Here is a 17,325-nt window from a genome sequence, read left to right as displayed (position 1 = left end):
CTGGCAGAGTGGCCTTCATGGTTCTTTTCCCACCAAAAAAGTCATAAGTAAGGCCCTTAGTTGACTGTGGGAGCAGAGGCGTAGGCAGGGTAGAGGAGAGCAATGTGGGGGGTGGGCAGATTGGGACAACTATAATAGAACAATTAAAAAAAGGAGAAAAAAATAAGGCCCTCAGGAGAGTGGCTCCAACTTTAATGACCAACACCTCTAGAATCTTCTAGGTGCTTTCCATGCTCCCTCAGCATCAGAACCCCATACATGTTATCCCTTATCCTACAGACTGCCTTTCTTCTCTTTGCCCAGCCACTTTTGAAGTGGACATAAAATTTGGATTTTCTTGGACTTCTGAACTCATCCACAAAGACACCATTTTTTGTACTTTTTCCTTCTCATTGCCCCTAGCAAGGGACAAATCATTCCATTCCCAAACCAGTAGAAGCCATGGAACACTTTCTTTGGGGAAAAATCTATGCCTTCAAACTGACTTACAAGGTGGATTAAGATATAAATTTGACTGGCAAGGCCTTATGCATAAAGATAGTATATGGGCAAGGCAAACGTTTCCAGACCTTCGAAAACTCCATTATATAGGCTTTCCTCAGCTGAAGAATATTACCAGTAGTTAACTATTACCCACTATAATTTGAGGTCACACTTGTGAAAGATTATCTTAGGATCAAATCAGTCTCAGCAGGACTAAAGGATCTTCAGCAGAAATCAAATATAAAATGAACTACCAAAAGCCTTAATCATAAAAAATGTATGCCCTATACCAGTTGAACTCTCCTAGTTAATCCCCCCACTAAGTTAGGTCTCTTCTTGATCCAGAAACTAAAGCTTAAACATCCAGTGAATGAGAATGTGAAGTAAGATATTTTAACACGTTACTCTCTGTAGTTCAGTGGTCTTTATGTGAAGACTACTATAGCATGCAGGTGAAAAAAAAATCTTTATGAATTACAGTAACATCATGAAAGGGAACTTTGAAAAACAAGAAAACTACAAACCTGTATCAACTCAATGTGTTCAATACATAAGAGTATGTATTGTTTTTTTATCCTTGCTATTTTTTTTTTAACTACAAACAGAAATGTGCTATTTGGTTAACATAATCGCTGTTGGCTCAATGTAACTGTGGCAGCCTCAAAGTGTTTGTAGGTTTTGCTGTGTGATTTCTCCTTGTAAGAGACAATGTTAAAAGGCAACTGAAGAAAGAAACGTGTTTTCAGTGTGTGTGCTCTAGCGTTACAGAGTCCACTCCAGAGGAATCTGAGAGACCCACTGTGTCTCAGAAGCCACTCAGGCAAATTACAGCCACAGTAACAGCACTATGAGCACGACCCTTAAAGGTCTTCTGAAGTGTTCTACATCCCATGCAGATTCAGCACTTCCTTGGGACAAGCAGCAAGAAAGGAACTCGGCATCCTCATGAACAATGTATGAAGGACTATACTCATTTTTTTAAAAAAAGCACATTAGAGTATATATTATATATTTTCAACCTTAGATTGGCTAGCAATGAGAATTTAGTAAATGAAAAAAGAAGCACATTGTCCTTTAAAAATACATGTGCAGATAAACACAAGCATGTCCATATGCATTTGTACAAATGAATGAAGATGCATGCGTGTGTGTGTAGTGTATATGTAGTTGTGCTCACTTAAAAATCAGACACCAAATATTCATAATACATTTGTGTCAGATACTTGAAGATAGGAACAGTAGACATTACATTTAGAAGTGGATGGTGGAAATACTTGCAAGTTTTTTTTTAATTCTAGTAAGATTTTGGGAAAAATCCTATTTCTTACCTACATTTCCAGTCATTAAGTATGAATTCTGAAAGTCCATCATCCCCATTCCAACAATGTGTATAAAATCTTCAATCACCTGCATTAACTCTATCGAGCCTGGGTAAATCTACAAAAACAAGGAAAGGTTAGAGTGAAACATAGTCTATGTAATGGAATATATAACCATCGCTTTTTAAAATCTACATAAGGAGGCCACAAATGGGCTCTGATTTATTTAAAGATATTTCTGCAACTGGCAACAATTGCATTTTTTAAACTAATAGTGGAGAATGACAGCAGGTGCTACACAGCAAGAACTTTGGAAGTGATACGGTGCAGGGATTAATCTTTTAGAAAGGTATGGAAACTCCAAATAGCTAACAGATGGTCTACTTAGAGACAGAGTGTCTTTATTTTTTATGGGTTCCTTCTCTCACTTAAATACAATAAAGAACAAATACTGAAATTTTGGGGCTTTTAACATTTTTTTAATTAGCATCTATACGATGAACATTGGAAGAAAAACCAATTATTGTTGCCATCATGAAAATATTTACACACTATGAAGTCTACTGCATCATAACAGAATATCCTGGGATGACATTTATTTCTAATAATTATAATAGTCACTGTATAAATAACTTTAGGAACAATTTCAGGATCACAGTAATACCTCCAGTGTAGGTGCTTTGCATATACACACACAGAACAAACCGCAAACTGTGCCCCGTCACACACTACAAACAAGTGCGTGTTTCTTTTAAAGATGACCTTATTCTGATAATAGCTCACCATGTGCGAAACACGAAAGCCCTTTAAGAGGTAACATGAATTTTAGCATGTATAACCCATTATGCTTGTAATGTCAGCCTGCATTATGTATCCCTATTAGAACAAAAAAAGTCTTTTGAAGTTAGGTTCATTTCTTTCCCCTATTTAGCACCACTGTAGCTTCTAGCCATGAAAGCATGAAGTAGATTAAAGAGTTTTAGTGGCTTTGTGTTTGCAAAGGCTAGTGCAGAGGGGAGAGAGATACTGATCAGCAGGGAAGCATACAGGAAGAGCCAGGCCGGAGGAGAGGAAGACCTTGGGCAGTGAGAGTAGCAGGCACACTGTGTGTATTTTACAGAAGCTTGTGGCTGTGCCCATCTAAAAATCAAACATCAAGGATATATATTTACTCACACATACTTGAAGACATCAGCAATGGATATTATACTTACAAATATTTGGCATAGATGGATTTTTTTAAATTTCAGAAAGATTTTGGAAGAAATTCTGTTTCTTACATAATTTCCAATCATTAAATATGAATTCTGAAAGTTCTACATCCCCAATTCCAAAAATGTGCATAAAATTTCCATCCACTCCAAGATTCCTGTTACTACTCCATGTTTCCTTCTGTTTTTGTGTACACATAACTATATACGAGTATGCATAGTGTAAGGGCAAATACACATTCAAAATTAGAAGTTTAATTTTCCCCGTTGAAAATAAGAAATACCCTTTCCCAAAGCCCCCCCCCCCCCCACCCCCCCCACCCCCCCCCGCTTTTCTTAAAATTTTACTTCCTAGTATTTGTTAAATTCGTTCTCTGTCCCTTTGAAATACATGTAAATCTTTCAAAAAGTGAGAGACTCTTCCCAGCTTAAAGACCGAGGTGTGCCTCTCTGAAATGTAATTATAAAGAAAGCGGTGTCCCCACCTCTCAGTTTCTGTGGGAGCAGGGGAGCCTAGCTGCAGCCTATTGCTCTCAGTTGCAAAACTACCTTTAGTCCTTAAGATATAAGAAGCTTTTTTTTTCTTTTTTCTTTTTACACTGAATAAAGCCAATGAACTAATGAGTGGTCACCTCAATTACAAAGTAAATTTCAGATGAACTGCATGTGACAGATTGTGCTTTCAAGTCCTTTTACTTGAGGACTAGTTACTGTTTATCTTGAGGACACATGTGACATGTTTATTTGCTCAACTATAAAAAAGGGTGAGATTTCTTTTTATCTTTGAATTCTCTTAGCAGATTGCCTGTGACATCCATCACATTCTGGTTTAATGTTTATTCAATTTAAAAAAAATTCTTTCTCTTCTACTTTGTGGGGAGGTTTTCTAGGTTGGCAGGTGATTTTGTTTTTAATTGCATTTTCCTAGCAGTAGTTAAAGGTGGTAGAGCAGAGGTTAGTAATCTTTTTATGTAAAGAGGCAGACAGGAAATATTTTAGGCTTTGTGGGTCAGGGAATCTCTGTTAGAACAACTCAGCTATGTCCTTGCTTCACCACAGCAGCCATAGATGATACTATGTAAGTTAATGGGTGTGGCTACATTCCCCAAATTTATGTACAAAATCTGTATCAGGCTGGATTGGGCTCACTGGTTGACGTTTGCCCACTCCTGCTATGGATGCATGAATCTTCAGTATAATGAAATCACAGAATGCAGTGCCACGACTTAAATTAAAATGGCTTGTAACTGAAATGGACTCGTCAGTTCCAATCACAGTGCTGGTGTATAAAATAGTGCAATATAAAGTGTAGCCTTTTTTCCCACTTTGGTATACTATGTTTTGAGTGGAATGCTTTAACTAAATATAGTTTCATCCTTCATAACTGTGGTTGATGTGCAGCAAACAATTTCTGAAATGACTTTTTTTTTGTTCAAAAGTATAGTATTTGTTGGCAAAAACCTCCTGATGTCAATATTCATCATGTTACTCAGCTAGTTTTCCAAATGCATATATAGCTATGACTTATATTTTATTTTGCTGAGGCAATTCTTCTAAAATAAGATAAAGGAACTCTCCAAGGACAACGCACTGTCCTTGGTGGATTTTAAACAGTGCTTATTTCTGAGGAGTTTACCCTTGGTGCCACAAACTTGGAAACTCATTTACCCTGTGGCTGCATTTATGAAAATACCTTTTAGGAAAAGCCACAGAAATAGTTATTTTTAAAAAGCATTTAGGATCATCACAATTGAAAAATCAGTAAAAGATAAGGCTACAGTTAAGTCAAAATCACAAGTGAATAGACGGGTTATGGCTTCAGGATTTTCCATGGATGAGTTCTGCCACCATTCCTTGTTTGCTCAAGTTGGGACCTCACAATAAACACTGGTGTCTGATGAACTGCAGTCTGGTTTTAAATAGGGTATTAAAAATTGTTCTAAATATATCCCTAAATTAATAGTCTCCAGCATTCTACAAAGACGTGCTTAACCTCTGCAGTAGCATTCTAAGGAAAGACACCATTTTCTTATAGTGAGTGGATTAGGACTTTTTTCCTTGAAAAAAGCCAAGGGCAAATATAAAATTCAAACCAGCAGAAAAGGATTCAGAGTCTTAAACTAAGGAGTGATTTTTTTTTCTTGCTATGGCCAAAAGCACAGAATTTGTACCTAATAATGAGACAGACCCACACTGGACTATTTTTAGGACTGCTATCATCATACCAATAAAGGTCAGGCTTCACACATGAGGGCCCGGAGAGTGGTCACAAAGGGAGAAGGATGGAGATGGTTCAACTGGACCTCAGACAATGCTCTTATTTTTAAGAATGCATTGTTCTCTCGGAATTTTTAACAAGGGTCAATTAGAAAATTTAAAGAAGTTTAACAATCAGTTAAATTACATTTTTATAGGATTGTAAAGAAACATTCTTATTCTCCCTCTCTGAGCCTCTAACCTACTTTTTCTGTAATCTAGAAAAACGTTATTAACCATATGTCAGTATTGCACCAGTGGCTGTGCAAAGCACTTTAACACAATAACTAAACCAATAAGGCCACTTGCTACTCAGACCATGCACAGCAGGAAGAGAAAAAAAGCAGAATTTTCCACTTCAACTTCTAAAGTGAGAACTCATATTTACAACTCTTGGCTTTGAACCAAAATGCACATCTGCATATTTGATCCAGACTTATGTGTGTTGTAGTAAATGCAGATGATGTTGCTTATTAGATTCCACAGTTCCATGTGCAATACATGCATTTAGATTCACTGTCTTTACCATAGTCTGTAGATAGGAAAGAACTTGAATGATAGGACACATAGTTATTACATATTAATGCCCCAAAGGTATAGATTAGTTAAACCTGCTCAGGTTCCTCAAATTTAGAAAGATCATTCATTCCACTGATCATTATGATAAAAGAGATCACTTGTTTTCTATAAAATTAGTATCATGTGATCAGCAATGACTTTGAAAAGTCTCCTTTTGTGTTCTTGGAATAACAGGCCATTAATTTCTTCATATATTTTTAAACTTTATTTAGCCAGTTTCACCTTAAGCTGTGAAATATTTCAGCCTTACCTGTTGGGCATCTTCCCATTTTTCTTTGTTTTCTTCATCTAGAAGGTTGCTAACTATTTGAAAGAAGTTCTGAAAATTAAATTACATAAAAGTTTAATGTTACATGAGAGAATACAGTCTCAACAATATTAATTTGGTCTGATTTTGTGATAAGGGTATAAGCACTTTGCAATATTGCTGTATGACCCCAACATATTATTCCAGAAGATCTCTGAGGACCCTTCCTCAGCACCTAATTCTAGAATTTCTATATTACCTTACATATACACCTCAGTAGAGACCAGAATAGGTAAAACACTTATTTCATACATAACAGTGTGTTCTATTATAGACTCTATATTCTAGTCTGTCATGCCATTGTACTTATTTCCTTAAAATAAGTTTTATTCCTTCTGTAATGAAAGTCCCGTGTTTTTGTTATCACAACTTATCCGGCTAATTGTGAACTGTGCTGGCTACTGGTTTTGCTGTTTGAATGAGAGTTACAGTAAAGGCATAATTGCAGGAAAAATTGAGGCAAGTGACAGGCTTTCTCAGTTGGATCCTGGCTCTGCCCTTCCTCGTTAGTTTTCCTTAACTTTTACCGCTACTTATTTCAAATATTACACATAATTTTCCAAGTACCTGGCATTTAACACATAGTATGTGCTCAATAAATTTTAGCTATTTTCAAATTGCTGTTTTTAGTCCTCTGCTTTCTGCTAGGAAACCACAATGGAGAAATGAATAGACACAGTAACATGTTTGTGTTAAGTTCCAAATCCTTGTCCTTACTCTTGCCCCTAATTGTTGAAGACTATTGGCTTTACTTTAGTGTAATGGTACCAAAAATGAGCTTTTCACTTTCTCTTTATGTACAGACAGGCACATTTTGGTGTTCATTTTTCATTCCCAGTGTCCACACTGCCCGAGTGTAGGTCTCAGTTCAGTTCAGGTGTGATACTGCTAATTTCACACATGAGAGAGGTTTACCAGAGAGAGACTTCCCTGTCCTCTCATGCTGCACTGTATCTTCAAGACACAGGAGCCAGGAGAGGAAAACCAGGGCACCTGCTGAAGATGAACAGTGACTTAGGGTCACAAGAGACCTAAGAAGTGTACAGTCAATCCATGATGTTTTTCTTAAACTACGTAGACAGCAGTCCCTTAGTTGGGTCCTCAGAGGTTCTTCTAACTGGTCTGTATGTTAATTCAGTAGGAGCACTGCCTCACACTGACACATCAGGTTAGCAAAGGACTCCCTCGAGGGAAGAATAATCATAATTTTAGCTTTGTCAGTCTTCCTCTCTACCTAGCTTTTCAAAACAGGCCTTTATTTTAATTCAAAATAAATTCACCTGGGTGTTTTTAGAAGAAAAACAAAGCTGCTTAATTTCTCATCTCCTGTGGTTTGAAGTTGTTAGTATCTATATTTAATTGCCCTAGTTGTACTATTTATTTTAATAGTTCCTGGCAATCACATGGATGAAACATGTTTTGAGTCATAACCTCTAGAAAAGTCACAGAAAATTTTATGCAACTCTTGAGAAAAATCACAAGTCTGTTTTAGACCCATTTTCAGCTTGTTTAACCTTTTTGTGTTGTACTACCAGCTTTCCTTTTCCACTTAAAATTTCCTGGTTGGAGTGATAACATTTTAAGGGCTTAGTCCATTGAGCTGTAACTTTACCTATGGGCAGAAAGAATTAACCTTCAGAGTTCTCCAATTGCCTGTGGCTGGTTAACTCAGTAGGGGGCACGGTGCTAATGAGGCAAAAGCTGCAGATTTCATCCCTGTGCATGGCAGTTAGCTGTGCTGAGGTGCATGACCATGCTCCACGCCCCGACCCCTGCCAGCTTTCATACCAAATGCATGCCGCTGCTAACAAGAGACACCAAGAGAATGGGAAGCAATTTGTGCAAATACATTTCCCAGAAATATTTCTGGGAAAATATTTCAAAGTGAATGGTTTGCTGACTCTACACTGTATATGAGCACACATATAATTCCTTGATCTAAATGATACATTCAGAGTTCAATTATTTTTAAATCAGCCAAGGGTACACATAAAAATACAAATTATTAAAATATACATTCAACTAACCAAACAGAGAATATAAGAAATGTTTTTGTACCATTTTCTAAGGCCAATGAATCAGACTTTACTAAATCAATGTGAGAAAGTAGTACAGAATAAACTTCTTCTTCTTCCTCCATGCAGGCCAGATTTAGGGATAGTCAGTTCTGGGACCATGCAGGGGCACAGTGAGCTGAGACTGAACATCTCAGGTGGGGGTTGGGGATGGTCTTTCTTATTCATCAGTGTACCCTCAGCACATACAGTGCCTTTCCCATACCAGGTGTTTAATCAGGTCCTAACTTAAAGAAAATGCAGTCATGTATCCCACAATGATATTTCGGTCAACAATGGACCGCATATACTATGGTGATCCCATTAGATTATAATGGAGCTGAAAAATTCCTATCACCCAGTGACATCACAGTCATCTTAAAGTCATAGTGCAACACATTACTCACATGGTTGTGCAAATGCTGGTAAAAATAAACCTACTGTGCTGCCAGTCATATAAAAGTATAACACATGCAGTTATATATAGTACATAATACTTGAAAATGATAATATATTACTATGTTCTTGGTTTATGTATTTACTCTACCATACTTTTTATCATTACTTTAGAGCATACTTTACTCCTACAAAAAATAAGTTTGCTCTAAGACAGTATGCCATATTATGCCAGCAGTAGCCTCATATGTCTCACATCTCTTGATTGTATAATTTTTCTCTTTGCTTAATTCAGTCTCCTGTCATTTGGTACACTGTTGCCCCTAAACATTTGCAAAACAGTGAAATCACCTAATAACACGTTCTTCAGAACATGGCTGTAAGGAAGTTACAGTCAATACACCTCAGATTCTCCGACAGGACTCAAGCACCATTCGTCTGCGCTAACTCTGTTCTAATCTGTCTCGCGCACATTGGGAAAATACATTTCTATGTATAGCAATTCCTTTTGACATTTGCTCAAAGATCAGACTGTTAGATAAACAGAGCAGAAACAAACAGTATTTTGAACAAGGGACTCATAACATTTCATGCCACTTGACTGAATTTTAAGAAAAGAATGAAGCAGTTCCTATGGCAACAGATACACTACTTGCTAGAGTTGTTTGAGAACTCTGCCAATTGTGCTAATATCTCTCTTTTAATAATTTATGGATCAGGTCACTTATGTCAGCCTCTGAGTTACCTGTGACAGTAGATTTTTGTTTTGCCTTGTTTTGATCAGGTCTAATCTCTATGGCCTAGACTGATTTGAAAAATTCTGTGCCTTTGGCAAAGTTTAGGTCTAGACATTGAACTAGGGAAACCTGGTTTAAAGTTTCCCCAACATTTATGAACTGGGTGGTTCTGCACCAATGTTGCCCCCCTAGGCTATACATGTCTAACCTGTAAGAGATAGCAATAGGTGTTATGAAGCTTGGAGCCAGTACTTACCACAGTATCTGACAAATACTAAGGGCTCAGTATATGGCAGCTTTATGATTTTATGCCCTCTATGTTATCTATTGTATGACTGGCTGCATGATTCATCTTTATAGCCACATTATGGCAGACGTGCACCTGTGATGTTTCTATAGACTTTCACAACCAGAGGCACTCTCTCCAATCCTCTTTTATAGTCTCTTCACTTCTGGGAAACATGTAGTGCACAGAGCTGATCAACCGCTAACTTCAGGGCCTAGAATTCCTTCAACAGAAAAGTGTTGTTCCTAAGAATGCATTCTGCTGAGAGGGGTTTTCAGTGTCATTATCATAAAGTACCTACTATGTGAAAGGCACTGTGCTCAACAGTTATCGGGCACAAAGATCAAAGAGGCATGACTCTGCTTTTTCTTTGCAGGAAGTGTTATAAAAAGCAGTGCAGTGAATGTATGTTATAAAGAAAAGCACAGATGGAGGAAAATGGTAGCTGAGTAGGTAGAAGCTGAGCCTACTTCCTCATGCCCCGAGCAGGGATTTTCAGCCGATCTTCCAAGTGACCTGAACAATCAGTGGAATCTTAGCTGATATAAATTTTTGAAGCCAAGGAGTACAGAGAAAGTTTTGCACCATCAGGTAAGAGATTTTATAAGTTGAAGGGAAATACCTTGCACCTTGTGCAGGTATTCTGCTGTAGCAGAGAATAGAGGAGAGAAGATGCAGCTTAGTGGCTCCCACTCCACCCCGAGCAGGGGTGGGGGTGCGGGGCGGGGGAACGGATCCTCACAGGAAACCCCCAACCCTAATAGGGAAAGACTTGGGAGAATATAGGAGTCTGGGAGACTCAGGCTGTGAGCACAAGGCAAGCAGGACGTCCCTGACTGCAGCGCCAACCAAAAGAATCCTAGAGAGAAATTTTACCTCTTAAAAGAGTGGGAGACACAAGAAAGACTTTTTGCCTTTTGAGGAGGCGGAGTGAGCAGAGAGCCTGGCAGTGGCTTGGAGCTACATGCAGATGTTACACAGAGACTTTTTAAAGAGGGATTGAAGGCATGGCTGAGCAAGGACCCAGTGCAAGCACAGCATCCCTGCTCCTAGAGGCCTGATTGAAAGTGCAGTTTGAAAGAGTATAAGGCCGGACAGTAAAGGAATTGCGGGACCCCACCCAGCACTGCTAGTGAGTGGGGGCTGTACGCAGAACAGAGGGTTTGGGTCAAAGCCTCCTGCCAGAACAGTGAGGTGGGAAGTGGATGGGTAACAGCCCAGCACTCGAGATTCTTTGCAGCCAGGCAGGGCCATTCAAACCTTGGAGTGCAAACCCCTGGGAATGGGAAGGCTTGCCTATCCGCCACCTGCAGGATTGCAAACTCTGCAGAACAGTAAGGCCAAGCCCAACACCCCCTGCCAGCCACATATCTGCAGGGGAAAGAAAGAATCTTCAAAAGAGCCCTTTACAAACTTTTATCAGACCCTATGCTTGCTCCTCCTCGGGCCTTATTCCACTGAAAACAACAGAGTAGAGAGATTAGAAATGGGAGCAGCAAGAGGTAAAACAGCAGAGAGATTAGAAATAGGCACAGTAAAAGGAATCCAAGGCTCCACCCAGCTTGGCTCTCACATATTGCTGCCATCAATGCCAATTAGGAAAGACCTGACCCTTTCACACAGATTGGCCCCTCACATGAAACAGACATCTAATTCATCCGAAACTATGCATTACTGGAAATGATCTGGGACAGAACAAGATGCGTGGCACAGGGGCAGGGGAACACACCCACCAACTTCCCTGAAGACTGAACCACAGCCCTTGGGGTGTGACCCAGGGATCCCACTTTACTGATTACACCAGAGGCTCCCTCTAGAGGCAGGTGAAGGTGGTACATGCAGTACTGTTGCACATTAGATGAACCACCCTGGGGGCCTTGTGCTAACAGAAAACCAGCAGGGCAGAACAGCAAAAAGCAGCCAAGCCTGGAACAGAGCCACAGACTATGGATCACTTGTAGACCCCAAACAGGCTGATTAAAGTTAGTCTGGGACACCAGCTGACATCAGGGACAGATCCTGAAGGAGAAGACAGTAGGCCAACAAACACTAGACTTTGCTGACATGAATTCCACATTGTTCTTTTTCAATATTTACACTACTTTTACTCCTGCATAGCTTTTTAGCACTCTGTCTTCAATTTTGTTCCTATTATTTCACTATTTTATTTTACTTTTATTCTTATATATTTATTATTTTTAAAATTTTAATTTTAGGCCTTGGCTGGTGTAGCTCAGTGGATTGAGCATGGGTTGTGAACCAAAGAGTTGCCAGTTCAATGCCCAGTCAGGGCACGTGCCTAGGTTGCAGGCCAGGTCCGCAGTGGCAGGGTGCGTGAGAGGCAACCACACACTGATGTTTCTCTCCCTCTCTTTCTCCCACTCTTCCTCTCTCTCTAAAAATAAATAAATAAAATCTTTTAAAAAATGTTTTATTTTAGTTTTAATTCAAACCTCATATTTTACTCTTCCCTTCTCACACTCCATTTCACCTTCATCCTTCTCTGTTATTTTTGTTTTAAATTTTATTTCTTTAATTTCTAAGCCTGTTTCTATTCCTCACTCTTACTATTTCTCCTCCCTCTATCCTCTCAAAACCATCTTTCTTTCCATTAGTCATCTCACATTCTTTTTCCCTTTCTTAGAATATCCTTATTGTCATTCCACCTTTATTCATATTTGCTTGGTTGCTATTGATATTGATGTTGTTGTTGCATTTCTTCAATCTTATCCTTAGTTGTTCATTTTTAAATTTTAAATATCATAGTTTACTCTTCCTCTGTTCTACTCCACTCTGCCTTCCTCCCAGCCTGTCTTTTTCTTTGTTTTAAATTTTGTTTTTTCCCTTTCTGAGCCTAGTTTCTAATGCATACACTTATTTTCCTCCCTTTATCCTCTCAGAATCAATTTTCTTTCCCTTAAATATCTCATAATCCTTTTTTCCTTTTCTTTCTTTTTATTTCATGTAGTATTATTATTCTCTCTCTACCTTTATTAATTTTTGCATATTTGTTGTATAGTCTGCTATTGGTTTTCTTCAATTAGGTTCCCTTTTTTCACTATTTTTCTCCAAACCTCACAATGTACTATCTTCCCTTTTTTACTCCACTTTGTCCTATTCCTTCTGTATTTTATTTACATTTTAAATTTTATTTTCTCCTTTTCTTCATCTTGTTTTTACTCCCTACTCTTATTTCCCCTCTCCCTATCATCTCAAAAGCATTCTTTCTGTCATTCACCTCATTTTTTTCTTTTGTATAATATTCTTAATCTCTCTCCACCTTTATTAATCTTAGCTCCTTTGTTGTTGATATAGTGGTAGTGTTTGGGGCGGGATATTTTTGCTGGTGTGGGTTTTGTTTGCTGGGTTGTTTTGTTTTGTTCTGGCAGCTCCTGTACAACAACATGTAAGACATGACGTGGGTTGTGACTCTCACTTAGCCAGCTGGAGGGGCAAACTCACAAATGGATAAACTAAAAACAACAGAAACACAATTACAACAACAGAGCCCACATAAATTGCCTAAAGGGCATCCCTAGAGTATCCAGCTCAGAATTTCAAAAAGACTGCACCACTGCATCCTATAGGACTCCTACCACAGAAGGCCACCCCACAAGGACAGAGAGTCACAGCAGATCAATCTAATTACAGAAACAAACAAAAAGAGCCACCTAAAATGGGGAAACAAAGAAACAACTCCCACTTGAAAGGAAAGGGGAAATCCCTAGAAAGAGTGCTAAATGAAATTGAGGCAATCAATTACCAGACATAAAGTTCAAAGTAATGGTTATAGGAATGTTAAGCTATAGTTGAGAACTACAAGAAACTTAATGGGAACTACATTGGCATGAAAAAGGATATAGAAACTATGAATAAGAACCAGGAGGAAATGAAGAATATCTGATGAGAATATACTAGGAGTTAAAAACAGGTAAGATGAAGCAAAGAGCCAAGTCAGTGAGTTGGATGAAGGGGGGAAAAGTCACACAGAGCAACAAAATGAAAAAAGAGTCAAAAGGAAGGAAGATAGTTTAAGGGAGCTTCAGAACAACATGAAACAGAACAATATTAGCATTATAGGGATTCCAAAAGGAGAAGGAAAGGAATAAGGGATAGGACGTCTGTTTGAAAAAAATAATGACAGAAAACATCCCTAACTAACTGAGGGAAATAGTCATGCAAGGTCAGGAAGCACAAAGGGTCCTAATCAAGATGACCCCAAAGAGGGCCGCTCCAAGACACATCAAATTAAAATGCCAAAATTTAAAGACAAAAAGAGAATCTGAAAGGCAGCCAGGAAGAAACAGCTAGTAACACACAAGAGGGCTGCAATAAGGCTATCAGCTAATTTCTCAACAGAAATACTACCAGCCAGTGGGGAATGACACAAATTATTCCAAGTAATGTAATGCAAAGAGCGGCAAATTATTCCAAGTAATGTAATGCAAAGAGCGGCAATCAAGACTACTCTAACCAGCAAGGCTGTCATTTAAAATGGAAGGAGAAATGATGAGCTTCCCAGACTAAAAAAAGAAAAAAAGGAAACGAAAAAAATTGCTAAAAGAGTACATCTCTACCAAACCAGCATTTCAAGAGATGCTAAAGGGACTGCTTCAAGGAAAAGAGAGAGATAGAGATAGATGATAGATAGATAGATAGATGACAGACCGATGATACATATATAGATAGAGGAATATGGGCACAAAGGGAGAAAACAATGAACAAATACCTATATATAACCCTAAATGTAGCCCTGGCTGATATGGCTTAGGAGATTGAGTGCTGGCCTGCAAACCAAAGGGTTGCCAATTTGATTCCCAGTCAGGGCACATGCCTGGGTTGTGGGCCAGGTGCCCAGTAGGGGCATGTGAGAGGTAACCACACATTGATGTTTCTCTTCTTCTCTTTCTCCCTCCTTTCCCCTATCTCTAAAAGTAAATAAATAAAATCTTTAAAAAATAACCTTAAATGTAAATGGATTAAATGCTCTAACCAAAGGATATAGGAGAGCTGATGGATAAGAAAACACAACCTGGATATATGCTATCTACAAGAGATCTACCTTAGAACAAAAAGATATACACAGGTTGAAAATAAAGAGATGGAAAAAAGTATTCCAAGCAAATGGACATGAAAAAAAAGCTGGGTTGCAACTTATATGAGACAAATAGACTTTAAAATAAAGGCCATAAAAAGAGACAAAGAAGTCACTACATAATTCTTAAGGGAGTTGCCCAATAAGAGGATATAACCCTTGTAAACATATATGCACCCAACAGAGGAGCACCTGAATACATAAGAAAAATCTTGGAGGACTTTAAGAAGGAGATCAATAGCTATATAGTCATCACAGGGGATTTTAACACCCCACTGTCAACAATGGATAATTTATCCTAACCAAAAATCAACCAGGATATGTGGCATCGAACAATACCCTAGCTCAAATGAACTTAATTGATATTTACAGAACATTTCACCCCCAAAAGGAAAACATACATTGGTTTCAAATGCATAAGGATCATTTTCAAAGATAGACCACATGATAAGATACAAAACAAGTCTCAATAAATTTAAGAAAATTAAAATCATATCAAGCTTCTTCTCAGATCACAATGGCTTGAAATAGAAACCAACCTCAAAGAAACTAAAAATACATTCATATATATAGCAACTGAATGGCATTTTATTAAATAATGAAGGGGTTAGCAATGAGATCAAGAAAGAAATCAAAAAGTATCTGGAAACAAATGAAAATGAACACACAACAAACCAAAACCTATGGGACAAATTGAAGGTAGTCCTGAGAGGAAAATTTGTAACAATGCAAGCCTAAAGAAGATGGAAAAATCTCAAGTAAACAACCTAACCCTACATCTACAAGAACTGGATGAATGATAACAAACAAAGCCCAGAGTGAGTAAAGGAAGGAAATAATCAAGATGAGAGCAGAATTAAATGACATAGAGACTAAAAAAAAAAAAAATTCAAGGGATCAATGAATCCAGGAGCTGTTCCTATGAAATGATAAACAAAATCAACAAAACCCTTAACCAGATTCATCAAGAAAAAAAGAGAGGACCCAAATAAATAAAATCAGAAACAAAAGAGGAAAAGTAACAACCAATACTATGGAAATACAAAGGAATGTAAGAAATCACTGTGAACAACTATATGAGAAATAAATTGGACAACCTGGGTGAAAGAGATATATTTCTACAAATACACAATCTTCCATAACTGAGTCAAAAAGAAGCAGAAAACCTGAATACTGGTAACAACTAGTGAAATCAAATATTAATCAAAAAACTACTGGCACACAAAAGCCCTGGACCAGATGGCTTCACAGGTGAATTTTACCAAACATTTAAAGAAAATTAACTCCTATTTTTATTAAACTATTCCAAAATATTCAAGAAGAGGGAAGACTCCCAAACTCTTTGTACAAGGCCACTATTATCCTAATTCCAAAACCAGGTAAGGGACAACAAGAGAGAAAATAAAAGTCCAATATCTCTGATGAATATAGATGCTAATATCTTCAACACAGTATTGGCAAACTGCACCCAGTAATACATTAAAAAGATCATACAACATGATCAAGTGGGGTTGCAAGGGATGCAAGGATGGTACAATATTCACAAATCAATAAATGTAATACACTGCATAAACAAAATGAAAGACAAAAAACATGTGATCACATCAGTAGATGCTGAAAAAGCATCTGATAAAATCCAGCACCCATTTATGATAAAAACACTCAGAAAAGTAGGAATATAGGGAGCATACCTCAAAATAATAAAGGTGATTTATGAGAACCTTACTGTTAACATCACAGTCAATGAGCAAACACTAAAAGCTCTTCCCTTAAAATCAGGAAAAAGATAAGAGTGTCTGCTTTCACTGCCCTTATTCAACATAGTACTGAAAATTCTAGCTATAGCGATTAAATATGGAAAAGAAATAAAGGCATCCAAATTAGGAAGGAGAAAGTAAAATTGTCATTATTCACAGTTGACATGATAGTGTACATAGAACACTCTATAGGCTCCACAAAAAAACTATTCAATGTAATAAGTGAATTTGGCAAAGTAGCAGGACACAAAGTCCATATTCAGAAATTGATGACATTTTTGTACGCAAACAGTGAACAATCAGAAAGAGAAACAAGGAGAAAATCATATTTACTACAGCAACAAGAAAAATAAAGTACCTGGGAATAAATTTAACCAAGGAGATGAAAGATCTGTACTTGGAAATCTATAGAACACTGAAGAAAGAAATTAAGAAAGACACAAATAAGTGGAAGCATATACTGTGCTCATGGGTTGGCAAAATTAACATCATTAAAATATCTATACTACCCAAAGCAATCTTAGATTCAATGCAATCCCTATTAAAATCCCAATGGCAAAATTCACTGATCTAGAAAAAAATAATCCAAAAATTTCCATGGAACCAAAAAAGACCCCAAATAGCCTCAGAAATCTTGAGAAAGAAGAATAAAGTTGGAGGGATTATGATACATGATATAAAACTATACTACAATGCCACTGTAATCAAACAGTCTGGTACTAGCATAAGAATAGACACAGAGATCAATGGAACAGAATAGAGAGCTCAGAAATAAATCTATGTCCCTATGGTTATATAATATTTGAGAAAGGGAGCATGAACCTACAATGGAATAAAAAATAGTC

The 17,325-nt window shown here is 37.7% G+C and overlaps 1 protein-coding gene across 2 annotated transcripts in view; it reads right to left on the bottom strand.

The window, feature by feature from the left end:
• The window catches only part of ADGRB3 (adhesion G protein-coupled receptor B3), a 721,652-nt gene that overhangs the window by 355,662 nt on the left and 348,665 nt on the right, over positions 1 to 17,325 (bottom strand). For both annotated transcript variants that reach the window (XM_028509706.2, XM_028509707.2), the window contains exons 11-12: positions 6,099 to 6,167; positions 1,812 to 1,920 (exon numbers count right to left, since the gene is read on the bottom strand). In XM_028509706.2, the coding sequence (XP_028365507.1) occupies positions 1,812 to 1,920; positions 6,099 to 6,167 (178 nt within the window). The remainder of the gene's footprint in view (positions 1 to 1,811; positions 1,921 to 6,098; positions 6,168 to 17,325) is intronic.

Source organism: Phyllostomus discolor, chromosome 4 (genome assembly GCF_004126475.2).
Source record: "Phyllostomus discolor isolate MPI-MPIP mPhyDis1 chromosome 4, mPhyDis1.pri.v3, whole genome shotgun sequence".
NCBI lineage: Eukaryota > Metazoa > Chordata > Mammalia > Chiroptera > Phyllostomidae > Phyllostomus > Phyllostomus discolor.
The sequence above is the reverse complement of the archived record's forward strand: the minus strand, read 5'-3'. Positions and strand labels throughout refer to the sequence as shown.